This window comes from Balaenoptera musculus, chromosome 13, assembly GCF_009873245.2.
Source record: "Balaenoptera musculus isolate JJ_BM4_2016_0621 chromosome 13, mBalMus1.pri.v3, whole genome shotgun sequence".
NCBI lineage: Eukaryota > Metazoa > Chordata > Mammalia > Artiodactyla > Balaenopteridae > Balaenoptera > Balaenoptera musculus.
This window is the reverse complement of record NC_045797.1, coordinates 67490160-67503216: the sequence shown is the minus strand read 5'-3', so window position 1 is coordinate 67503216 and position 13057 is coordinate 67490160. Positions and strand designations below refer to the sequence as shown.

General features: G+C 37.7%; 1 protein-coding gene across 8 annotated transcripts in view; it reads left to right on the top strand.

Moving 5' to 3' along the window:
- CLIP4 (CAP-Gly domain containing linker protein family member 4) overlaps positions 1-13057 on the top strand; it is an 87062-nt gene that overhangs the window by 18955 nt on the left and 55050 nt on the right. For all 8 annotated transcript variants that reach the window (XR_005022360.1, XR_005022361.1, XM_036872830.1 and 5 more), the window contains 3 exons: positions 1045-1281; positions 3473-3608; positions 9496-9636. Coding sequence is in view for 6 of the 8 variants with exons in the window: in XM_036872830.1 (XP_036728725.1) it covers positions 1045-1281; positions 3473-3608; positions 9496-9636 (514 nt within the window). In the remaining 2 variants the exon portion in view is untranslated. The remainder of the gene's footprint in view (positions 1-1044; positions 1282-3472; positions 3609-9495; positions 9637-13057) is intronic.

Here is a 13057-nt window from a genome sequence, read left to right as displayed (position 1 = left end):
GTGTTGGAGGGTAGGCCAGCACAGAGCAGCAGAAGGGCTGAGAGTCCAGTGGTGCTGGACCTGGGCTGCAGTGTCATCTCTGCAGTAATTATGGAGATGATGCTGAGCGAGTCATTCATCTCTCCTTGCCTAGTTTTCCTAAGTGGCAAACTGGAAATGGTAGTGATATCTTACTTGTTTAGTTGGTGTCTTCTGCTACAGTCCAAACTCTTAACAGGTAAAAATTTTTATCTGTTTTATTCACAAGCTTTTTCTTGCTGTGATAACCAATGAGATAATTTATATGACAGGATTTTGCTTATATAAACACTGTGCAAATGTTAGTGGGCCTGTGACTGCCCATTTTTTCTTGCTGCAGGATAAATCCCAGCCCAAATTTTAGAAGTATTAAACCTATAGATTCTGTTCTTAAAATCTGAGTCACTCCACGAGTGGGCAGGATGGGTCGAGGTCACAGAGCCGAGGTGGCAGCCCTGGGGGAGTGGAGGGAGTCTCGGGTCTGGGGTTGGGAAGCCAGGCAGTCCTGTGACTTCTGTCTCCAGATGTGCAGCCAGGCTCGCTTCCCACTAACCGCCTGAGCTCCTGCTCTTCTTCCCTGAGCCTGGACCTCAGTCCCCGCCAGCTGAGCTGCCCTGTGTTCCCTCACCTCCCTGGGCCTCTGCACCAGGGCCTCTCAGCGGTGAGGCCCTCCCTGACCCCTGTGCGTGAATAGCCATCTCTGTCCCCCTGTTCCCTGTCCCCCTTCCCTGCTTTGTTCTCTCGGCCACTTTTTACCCTTTGATACACCATACGTTTTATGTGTGTGATTATGGTCTGCCTCTCACCAGGCTGTGTGCTTTTTGAGGGCGGGGCTTTTGTTCTCTTCACTGTGTGCCTTTAGCACTTAGAATGGTGTCTGGCAGGTGGTAGAAGTTTAGTAAATATTTTTGAATAAATAAATGATCGATGAATTTAACTTAACTTTTTCCAAAAAATACTTTTATATGACCGTGTAGAGCTCTGAGCAGATATGAACTGAAAAATTTCTCTTCTCTTTATTTGTAGAATGACAAAGGACAGATCCCTGCTGACATTGTCCCAGACCCGGTCGAAATGCCCTTAGAAATGGCCGATGCCGCGGCAACTGCTAAAGAAATCAAGCAGATGCTGCTCGATGCGGTGCCTCTGTCATGTGATCTCTCAAAGCCCTTGCTTCCAAATTACGATCGTGTTACTAGCAAGGTGATGCTGACGTCACTTGGCCTGAAGCTGGGGGATCGTGTCGTTATTGCAAGACAGAAGGTATGGTCAGTAGCTGCAGTCTCTAAAGTGATGTCCAAGGTCATTATGTGGCCTATGTGCCAAGGGTGCAGTGTGGTTTTGAGTTTTGTTTTTTTTTAAGTTCCATATGTAGGTAGAAGGATACTTAATAGAAAACGTGAAACTTAGATGCATGGTTACTATAAAGCATAATTTAAGAATATAAACTATTCAAACTGAATAACGAAGACATCTTTATTTGAATGGGAGAAAAGTGGAGCATGGTGGAGCTGCCGAGCGAATTTAGAGACATCCAGCCTGCAGGTTTTCCCTTGCAGCTCCCCGCTCCCACCCCTCCTCAGTAGTGACTCTCCCACAACTACTATTGCACAGAAATGGAGCAAGGGTGACCCTCGCTGTTCCTGGGTGTTTGGCTTCTTGATGCCACAAATAGGGAAATCTTAGATATGATTTCAACCTGGTAATGAAAATGTATGTGGGAAAGAGGACTCCCAACTCCACCCGACTGAAGATTCTCTGGGCACCTCTTTCTCCAGAGCCTCAGTTTCCAGGTGGCTTTCACTTGTTGCCGTTCTCTCTTTTTAAAAACCTCCTATGGGGGAGCTGTTTTTCTCTTTTTGGGGCCAATTGGGAGCTTGGTACGGAGAATGGGACAGGGAGTTTGCGCTTGCATGTGGAATTTCTAACATAGCTATGGCTAAATATCTGGGTGGGTTTGTGGGGAGTGTTATGCACTTTTCTCAGAAAACACTGAAACTTGAACATTTGATTTACTAAGAAAGTTGCTTCCAAAAGGAAGGTAAGCTACAAACTGTTACACTGAGAATGACATTTACCAACTTCCACAAGAATACATTCATGGACATTTGTTAGTTTTCCGTTGTCCTATCTGTGGAGCTAAAATACCAAGAAATTATGAACGCGTAGCATTTTTCCCCCTTTGGGTTAATATTCACCTTCTTTAGTATTCCTGTCCTACGTCTGAGAATGGACTTTTAGAAGAGTTATTCTGTGTTTTATTTTACTACTTTTTATTTTGAGTAATTTCAAGCTATACAAAAGTAGAAACATATAACGAACATGCATATATCAGTCGGCAGCATTTACCTTTGTCACCTCACAGCCAGTTTTGTTTCATTTATATTTACCCTCAGTCTATTGCTTGTCTTTTCATTCCCTTAGGACTGTCTTTCAAAGAGCAGGTGTTTTAAATTCTCATGAAGTTCATTTTATCAAAATTTTATTTTATGGATTGTGTGTTTAGAATATCTGAGAAATTTTCTACTGTGTTTTCTTCTAGATGTTTACAGTTTTAGGTTTTATATTTAGTTTTACATTTAATTCTGAGTTAATTTTTGGATAGAGTGCTAGGTATAGATAGAGTTTGTGTGTTTAGTTCTCTGTGTTTCTCCTTTTTTTTAAAAATAAATTTATTTATTTAATTTATTTATTTTTGGCTGCGTTGGGTCTTCGTTGCTGTGCATGGACTTTCTCTAGTTGTGGCGAGCGGGGGCTACTCTCCGTTGCAGTGCGCGGCCTTCTCATTGCAGTGGCTTCTCTTGTTGCGGAGCACGGGCTCTAGGCGCGTGGGCTTCAGTAGTTGTGGCACACGGGCTCAGTAGTTGTGGCTCGTGGGCTCTAGAGTGCAGGCTCAGTAGTTGTGGTGTACGGGCTTAGTTGCTCTGTGGCACGTGGGATCTTCCCGGACCAGGGCTTGAATCCATGTCTCCTGCATTGGCAGGCGGATTCTCAACCACTGCGCCACCAGGGAAGTCCTGTATTGCTGTTTTGGATGGAATATTTTATAAATGTCAGGTCAAACTGGCTTATAGTGGGTTTCAGGTTTCAGTTTTTCTGTATCCTTACTGGTTTTCTGCCTTCTTGGCCTGTTGATTATGGAGAGAGGTGTGTTGAAGTCTCACTGTGATTGTAGATTTGTCTATTTCTCTTTTTAGTTCTATCAGTTTTCACTTCATATGTCTTGGAGCTCAGTTGTTAGGTACATATAGATTTAGGATTCTTATGCCTTCTTGGTCCATTGACTCTTTTATCATTATTTAATGTCTCTTTTTATCCCTGGTAATATTCTCCTTCTTCTGAAGTCTACTTTGAGAGAATGTTTTTGAAAGACTTCCATGATAAAGTTGCAAGAGTGGGAAACTTAGAATTACTGGTAGTACTCAAAAGTTACTCTGATTTATATTTTCTTTAGGTTGGAACATTAAGATTTTGTGGAACAACTGAATTTGCAAGTGGGCAGTGGGCTGGCATTGAGTTGGATGAACCAGAAGGAAAAAACAATGGAAGTGTTGGGAAAGTCCAGTACTTTAAATGTGCCCCCAAATATGGTAAGTTAGATACTATCTAATTTAATGAGAATTAATTTAAAATAATAAAATTTTACTCTTTTATTATTTTTAAATAAAACTTTCTCCCTGGTTACTTATGTAATAAATGAAGCGACTGCCCTTTTCTTACAGTGAGCAATATTGTGCTTGGGAGAGGGTGTCTTACTAGGAGGGCACCTAGCTCTGGAGACCTTCCTAAATCCTGCTCATGGTGGTGTCATGACTGAAGGAGGGATTTTATTCTTTATTACCAAGGAAATACAGAGCTCTAGAGGTTGAAAAACTTGAAAACTTGAAAAGCAAGTGAGGCCAACTTTATTACTGTGCTCCTGAGCTGGGATGATTCTTTCTCTTTCAGACAAATGTTTGCTTTATTTTATATTCTCTGTTTCTCTCGTACACACACACACACACACACCCACCCACACCCACACACACACACACACCCTGACACATTGATTTCAGTTTGCTTTTGTCACTTAACTATGTTGTGAATATTTTTCCTTGTTGTGAAGTATTTTCCCAGAACATTAATTTCCCTGGTTGCACAGTATTTCATCTTGTAGCTCGACAGGGAAGGCAGTATGGTACAGTGTTGAAGAGTATGGGCTTTGGAGCCTGACTGCTTGGGTGTGAATCAGCTGCTCTACCTACCAGCTGTGGGACCTTCTTTCTCTTCTTGTACCTCAATTTTCTTCTATAAAATGAGGATAGCAATACTGCAAGAGTTCATGTGGGAATTAAATGTGTTGATAGGTATATAAAGCACCTAGAATAGTGCTTGGTTCCCAGTAAGCACCCCCAAAATGTTAACTATTTGATAGCTGTTATGAATTTATCAAAATCACCAGTTTCCTTTTGTCATACACTTAAGGTGGAGCCTCATTTTTGGGTATATTATTAAAATTTTTGTTTATAAAAAGTGTCCATTACATTAGATTTAAAAAACATAAAAAAGGAGAAAAAAAAAATCACCTGTATATGTTTTCTGTTTACTTTTTTCCACAAAATTTGGATTATATATAGTTAAATAGTCTGCATTTTTATCTGACATCCTATTATAATTTCCTCAGATCTTTAAATATTGTTTGAAAATGTGATTTTTTATGGCTTAATTTCCTTTAATTTTTCCAATTTGATGGGTGAAAATTTCTGTTTAAATTCATGTTATTCTGACTGTGGTGAAATAAAATACCTAAAATGTTCTATTGTAGCACATGTATTTTTTGTGTTACCTTGGCAATTGCCAAGAAATAATTATTCATATTATTTGCCAATTAAAAATTGGGATATTAGCTTTTTAAAAAACTGATAAGAGTTTTTAAAAAATAAATGCATCTTTAAGATATTAAGCCTTTATATTTATTACAGATATTTCGCCCAGTTTGTCATTTGCCTTTGAACTTCATTTGCAGTGTTTTTGGACATGTAGTTTTATGCAGTTAAAAGACTTTTCCTTTATAATTTCTTATAACTGCTTTTATGCTAAGGTAGATAGTTCTTCCTAATCCAGAATTCATTATAGGTTATATATTTTATTCTTTTGAATGTTTTAATTTTAAAATACCACATTAGTTAATTTGGAGTTTATTTGGTTAGTTGTATAAGGATAAGAATTTAATTTTAGTTTTACTCTGTTGGCTAATTTTGACAACTGTCAAGCAGACTAAGGGCAAGATCAAAACCATTAGCAACACAGAGAGCAGATGTAAATCAGAGCCATGAGAAATGCTTAGATTGTAACAGAATGCGTGTGGCTTCCCAAATCCCATCATTCCAAGGAGAGGCATGCTTGATTAGGACAAAGATGGATACCCAAGGACCCTGTCTCCATCCCCCTTTACATACTTTAAGGCAAGTTGGGGGGCAAGGGTCATGTGTTAGATTATATAAAAATGGGAATAGCCCTTCCTGCTGAGCCAGCTCAGTAGTCTGAGCCAGGTCTTGGCTAAACTGTCAGTACTTGAGGTGTGGGGAGCAGGAGAGGTGGGCACAGGAGAGGTAGAGAACCCCATGACTAAGCAGAAGCCAAAGAATTGGTCTCTTTTCAGCAACAGTTTTTTGTTTTTTTTTTCCTCTCTCTAAATCTGTCATTTTCCCTTTGGCTTGTTGTGCTTCCTTTAATATAAATTAAGTTCTTATAAATGCTGTAGTCTGTTTTGGGATTGTTTTGTCCCATTGATCTATTAATTCTAGTACATACTAGATTTTTTTGATTGTAAAAATTTTATAATAATTTTTTAAAGATCTTTTTAAAAGCAGCTTTTGGTTCATAGCAAAATTGAGAGGAAGGTATAGAGATTTCCTGTATACCTCCTGCCCACACATGCACAGTTTCCCCTTTTATCAACATCCCTTCACCAGAGGGTACATTTCTTACAGTGGATGAACCCACATGGACACATCATAATCACTCAGAGTCCATAGTTTGCCTTAGGGGTCACTCTTTGTGTTGTATATTCTGTGGGTTTGGACAAGTGTATAATCGCATGTATCCATCACTGCCGTATTATAGAGTGTTTTCACTGCCCTGAAAATCCTCTGTGCTCCACCTGTTCATCCCTTCCCACCTCAGCCCCTGGCAACCATTGATCATTTTGCTGTCTCCATAGTTTTGCCTTTTCCAGAATGTCAGATAGCTGGAATCATACAGTATGTAGCCTTTTAATAATGTCTTCTTTCACTTAGTAATTTGCATTTAAGTTTCTTCCATGTCTTTTCATGGCTTGATAGCTCATGTCTTTTTAGCACTGAATAATACTCCATAGTCTGGAGGTATCACAGACCTCCATTATTTCTCCGTTCACCTACTAAAGGATATCTTGGTTGCTTCTAAGTTTTGGCAATTATGAAAATTTTATAATAATTTTTAATATTTGGTAATACTTTTAATAATCACCAAAGTGAACACATATACCTAGTTTAATAAGTCAGATTGTATTATAAGGTTTATTAAAACAACAACTAAACCCTCCCCTGGCTTGCCCTTCCTTACTCCGAGACCTGCTCTTTAGAGGCAAGAACTTTTTTGACTTCTTTAGCTGTATCTTCTGATGTTCATATTCATATTTTAAATAATATATTTATATGAATCTTTCCAATTTTGGACATCTATTGACTTCATACTATGAAGAGAAAGATATGGTGTTCGTACTAAGTCATTTTTTTTTCTTGGTTTACTTATTTGTTTTGCTGGAGCACATCCTTCAGCAGCTTTTTGACAGAGGACTCATGGGAAGTAAATTTTCTGAGACTTTCCATTCCAGAAATATGTTTATTTCTCCCCTTACACTTCATATGATAGTTTAGTGGGATAAGGAATATTAGGTTGAAATTCATATTTTTTCAGTATTTTGAAGGTGATACTCTGTTGTCTAATGCAACTTGGCAAACTTCTTCTGTAAAGGGCCAGGTAGTAAATATTTTGGTTTTATGGGCCATACAGTCTCTTGTTGCAACTATTCAGCTCTCCTGTTGTAGTGAATAAGCAGTTGTAGACAATAAGTAAACAAATGGGTGTGGCTGTGTTCCAACAGAACGGTACAAAAATAGGCGGCGGGAGGATGTGGCTCTCAGGCCATAGTTTGCCAGCTATCATCTTGAGCTTCCACTGCTGCTATTTAGAAGTTTCAGAGTCATTCTTTCTTCTGTTTTTGTCCTTTTCCCTGTTTTTGGAAGCTTCTTTGGAAGCTTTAGCATTTTTTCTCTTTTTTATCATTTTCTTTTTTCTTTAGAGTTTATACCATTTTTATTTCTTACTAAAATTTTAGTGGAGTTTTGGGAGGAATTGTGGTTAAACAAAATGGATCATGTTTATCTAGAAATTCATTAATCTTCTGTTTAAAAATAATTCTTCCTTATGTGTTTATTTTTAGTTAAGCCTTATCATTGTATGTCAAGATCGGAGGAGAGTCCCATCAGTACTTTGAGTAGCATGAGATTCTGAACAGGAAGGTTAACCCATACACAGTGCACACTTTGGGCTTTGATTATATCCAGTCATTGCTTTAAATTTAGTTTTGGTTTTTCCAAATAATTTAGTTAATTAAAAAAAAAAACAAGGAGAATGAGAGCTATATAGTTCATTCATTGAACGATATTATTGTGACATTAATGACACAAATTTGAAAAATAATTCATAGTCTGCACTCATAAATATGTTTTGGTTTTCTGTTTTTTACAGTCCTTCCTATATCCACACATACAGCTTTTCACAGATATAATCATAATGTAATCAAACATACAACTCAATTTTTGTTTTCTTGATTTACTTTTCATATATTTCTATATTTCTACATAATCTTTATTGTTTTACTTTTTAACAGTGATGTAATAGTTCATAAACATAGTTGATTCATTTATTCTATTGCCAAATAATTGTTTTCTCCTACTTATAGTATTGCAGTGATGATATATTCAGGTATGCAGTCTTTTTCTCCTATTTGGATTATTTTCTCATAAATTAATTTCCAAAAGTATGATTGGGTCATAGTGGTAAACTAGAAATTGTTTTGGCTCTTGAAGTCTATCTTCTCCTTATAATATACAAACGTAAGTTTGTAACCTGGTTCACACTTCTTAAATATAAGTATTTCCTTATAATTAATGCCATAAAGTAAATTAGGTCAGAATTTTTGTCTTCAAGTAAGATTTTACAAATTTACATCCCACAGTATAAAATAATTTATTTCTTCAAACCCTTGGCAACACTAGATGTAATCATCATCAAGCTTGAGTGCGTGTGTGTGTGTGCGTGTGTGTGTATTTGGCAAGGAAAATAATTTAGAGAAAAAAATAGAAAGAAAATCTGAAAAATCAGGAGGAAGGATTGTAGAATCTGATGGAGGAAAGAATTTCAAGATTAGCAGAAAAGTAGTATAGTTTGCACTTGTTAGCTATAAACAAAGCACTCACTTTTTGTAATCTTGAGCATTTCATCAAGCCTATTTTAAAACAAGTTGTTTTAATGTATTACATTTTAGTCATAATGTGTCTTTGTTAGATTAGGTGTAAACACTGAATGGTAGTGTATAACGTACATATTATGGCTTTATTTTTTTTCTTAAATGTCTTAGCCAAATAATCTTGGTATTTATAGTCCATATTCACTATTTCTAATGTCTGGGCATACTTATATATACTGTAATTTTATGCCTGGATAAATTTCTTTTTTAATGGAATTTTATACTCCTAGCTGCAGCAAACAGGCAGCGCCCTCCCCCTGTCCCCACATACCTTCCCACACAACACACACTGTATTGTTTCTGTTGTCAGTTGTCAGAAGCTGAGGGCTAAGCCTTTGGGGAAATTATGTTTTATACTCAAAAAGATTTTTTATATCCCTACTATGTGTAAGGCACTATAGTTAGGTACATTGGGGGAATGCAGAGATGAGTATTGGATTTTGTCTTCTAAAGTCTGGAAGAGAGATAAAACATGAACATAAAAAGCTATAATATGGGAAAAAATATTCTAAGGAGCTATAGATAAAGTGACATGAAGAATATTTTTTGTACTATATAATGCACTGTTATTTGCCAGTACTTAGAAATAATTATAATTCTCTTTTCCCTGAGTTTCACTTAGTGCCTCGTTATGTTATGTGCTTCTTGAATTATTGTGTATGTTGTTAGTCTTGACAACTAGATTGTAAACTCTCTGAGGGCAAGTACTGAGACGTACTTTTTCTCTGTCTCTCACTACAGGGCACCTAGTAGACACTAAAAAAGAACTTAAAGATTTATACATTTTCTCTGTCTCTCACTACAGGGCACCTAGTAGACACTAAAAAAGAACTTAAAAGTTTATATTACTGAATGGCTGTACTTGTCCTTTTATTTGAAGTGCTTTTAATTGCTTAACACTAAAATTCTGCATTCTCTCTTAGGTATTTTTGCACCCCTTTCAAAGATAAGTAAAGCAAAAGATCGAAGGAAGAATACAGCACACACTCCTTCTACAAAAGCTGTACCTCTCATCAGGTCCCAGAAAATTGATGTAGCTCATGTAACGTCAAAAGTAAATACTGGTAGGTCAAACCAGAAAGTTTGATGTCTTGTTCATGTTTTAATTTTATCTGTGGAATGCCTTATATTTAGATTGCTTCACACTTTTTGGTTAGCTGCCTGTGAAACCTGAATTTAATAAAACCTGCAGAGTACTTGGTTTATGATTTTAATCCCTGACAAGCGTTTTTCAGATTTGTTCCTTCCTTTTTTTCCCTTCTATTTCCATACTTTTATCACCCCCAATCTAACCTCAAAGCTAGACTTTATACCTCTGATAAGTATTTATGCAACACAACTAGCTTTATGTTTCTCCCCTATTCAAGAATTTTAGTGACTTTTTTTTATCAGAAAATGTCTCAACTCTTGAAACTGACCGTCAGAGACCTTACTCTGATGGAGTCTCTTACTGCTTCGCAGTTGAGCTGTGGTTTGTCACGTCTCACTGTCTTTTGTGTACATGGTTCTCACTCTTCCCTTCATACTTTGCCTCAAGCTATCTCTCTGGGCAATATTTGACTTCTGCCTGAGGTTTGAGTCATTCTTTACCTCCTTACTCACATCCTGTTTCTCCATGAAAACCTCCCTGGTGACCCAGCTCACTTCGATCTCTTCATTCTCTAACTTTGTATATATACACTCTAATCCATACCAGCCTGTTGCTATTTGTTATCTTGGGTTTTGTCCTCTGATTGCTTTGTTTGGGCAGATCTTTTATTCTGTTAGAAAAATCTTCAACTTTAAATGGACTGTGAGAGTGTTTTGTACTTTCGTATTCACTGTAGCACATAGCACAGAATAGGTGCTTAATAAATACTTGCTAACTCATCAGTAACTGAAGCAGAAAGGCACTCTACCACGACTAAAGGATTTTGTCTACAAATTTGGTTGGCCTTTCTGCTCTGTTCCACTGGTGTATTTGAATATCCCTGTGTTAGTATTGCACTTCATAATTACTACAGTTTTTTAAAAAAATAAATCTTGATATCTAGTAGAGGAAAGCCTCCTATCTTTTTCTTGAACAGTGTCCTGCCTGTTTGGCCCTTATAAATCAAACTTCCGTATCAATTTTAGAATAAGTTGTTAAGTTTCTTTAAAAAAAAATCTGTTGAGAGAGGGATGGGGGGCTGGGCAAAATAGGTGAAGGGGATTAAGAGGCACAAACTTGTAGTTAAGAAATAAGTCACGGGGATGGAATGTACAGCATAGGGAACATGGTCAGTAATGTTGTAATAACTTTGTAGTGACAGAGGTAACTAGACTTATTGTGGTGATCAATTCATAATGTATATAAATGTTGAATCACTGTGTTGTACACCTGAAGCTAATATAATATTTATGTCAACTATACTTCAATTAAAAAAATAAAAAGGAAAAATAAATAAATAAGGTGATAAATATATCTCCAGGGCAAGAAAATATTATTTTGCAAGTACAAACTGGAATTATATCTCAAAAAAAGTGCTTGTCACAAAATTAAAGTTTTTTTTGCTCCTTAATAGAAAGTTAACTTCTAGACAGGTAAATTAACAAATTATGTTAATGTTATTTTCAGTGTCAAAAAATAAAAAATAAAAATATCCGTTGAAGTTTTAGGTGGTATTACACTTAAACCTTAAATCAATTTGAGAACTGACATCTTTACAATATTCAGTCTTTTAATTGTAAGCTTGGGATATTGCTTTATTTAATTGGGTCCTTTAAAAATATCTCAATAAAATTTTATGATTTTCTCTACAGCTATTTTGTACTTGTTTTGTTAGGTCTATTCCTAGGTACTTTATACTTTTTGATGCTCTTGTAAATGGTATCCTTTTAACTTGAAACCCAGAAGTACACAGCAGATATGGAAAGAAAGCTCAAAGAGAAGCCCTCTATTTCTGGTCTGAGGAGCAGGAAGGGGGTCTCCTGCTAGACAGAAAGTGGAGGAAGTCCCTGTTTTCTTTTTTGATTGCTCTTTTTTACATCTTTGGTTCTTTCCCACCGCAGTCCCTAGGCAGTCCTGCATGTTGTAATAGCAGCAGGGGATGGCCATGCACCTAAAACCCCAAGGGAGGGGAACCCTTGTTTCTGGCCAGAGAAACTGTGGTCCCAAGAACATGGATGGAATCCCCATTAGTTTTTCTTCTTTTTTCTTACTGCTTGGCCCAATAGGCAGAGTCAATCTCAAAAGGTTATATGACAGGGGCTTCCCTGGTGGCGCAGTGGTTAAGAATCCGCCTGCCGATGCAGGAGACACGGGTTTGAGCCCTGGTCGGGAAGATCCCACATGCCACGGAGCAACTAAGCAACTAAGCCACAACTACTGAGCCTGCGCTCTAGAGCCCGCGAGCCACAACTACTGACCCCGCATGCCACAACTACTGAAGCCCGTGTGCCTAGAGCCCGTGCTCCGCAACAAGAGAAGCCACCACAGTGAGAAGCCTGCACACTGCAACGAAGAGTAGCCCCCGCTCGCTGCAACTAGAGAAAGCCCGCGCGCAACTACAAAGACCCAACGCAGCCAAAAATAAAAATTAAAATAAAAAAGGTTATATGACAGAGCAGGGAAATTAAAGCCTAGGCATTCTACCCAGAGTATCAGGAAGGGGTGCCTCTGGGAGCAGGAAAGTGTCAAGGAGACCGTGGTGAGGAAGGAGCTCAAGAAAGTGATCTCAGAATGGTGGGCTTACTGCCAGGTTGTGTGTGCATGCGTCTGACCACGGGCTTCGGTCTCCTGCACAGACCACTGCCCAGGTCTCAGACTGACTACTGGGTGGCACAGCACACGAGACAGATCCCAAATAGGCTTTGGCAACTGAACTGACATTGGAGCCACAGTCACAGAAGATGTAGGAACTGCCAGCCTGAAACTAACCACCTGCTAACTGTCGAATGCCTGCTAAAACAGAACAAAACAATCAGCACTCTCCATAGAATTTAAACAAGACCCAAAGTCCTATAAAATAATGTTCATACCGTACAGGATACAGTCCAAAATTGCTCAAAATATGAAAAACCAGGAAAATCTCACCAACTCTCAAGGAAAAAGACGATCAAAAGATACCAACCCTGAGGTTATACAGACATTTATCAGATAAAGATTTTAAAGAATATATTATAACCCTCTAAGAATTAAGGGTGAACCCTCTTGAGACAAATGGAAAATTTCAGCAGAGACATGAAGATATAAAAAAAAAGAACCAAATAATTCATGTACACACGCACATACTCATGAGTACAAGTAAAACTGAGGTAATCTAAGATGGGTGGATTGTAGCAATGTCAGTATCCTGGTTGTGATTTTATGCTATAGTTTTGTAAACTGTCACCTTTGGGGGAAACTGGGCAAAGTGTACAAGAGATCTCCCGATACTGTTTTTTACAACTGCATATGAATTTCCCGTTACCTCAAAAATTTCAAATAAAAGGAAAGACTCAAACGGATATTTTAGGACTGAAAAA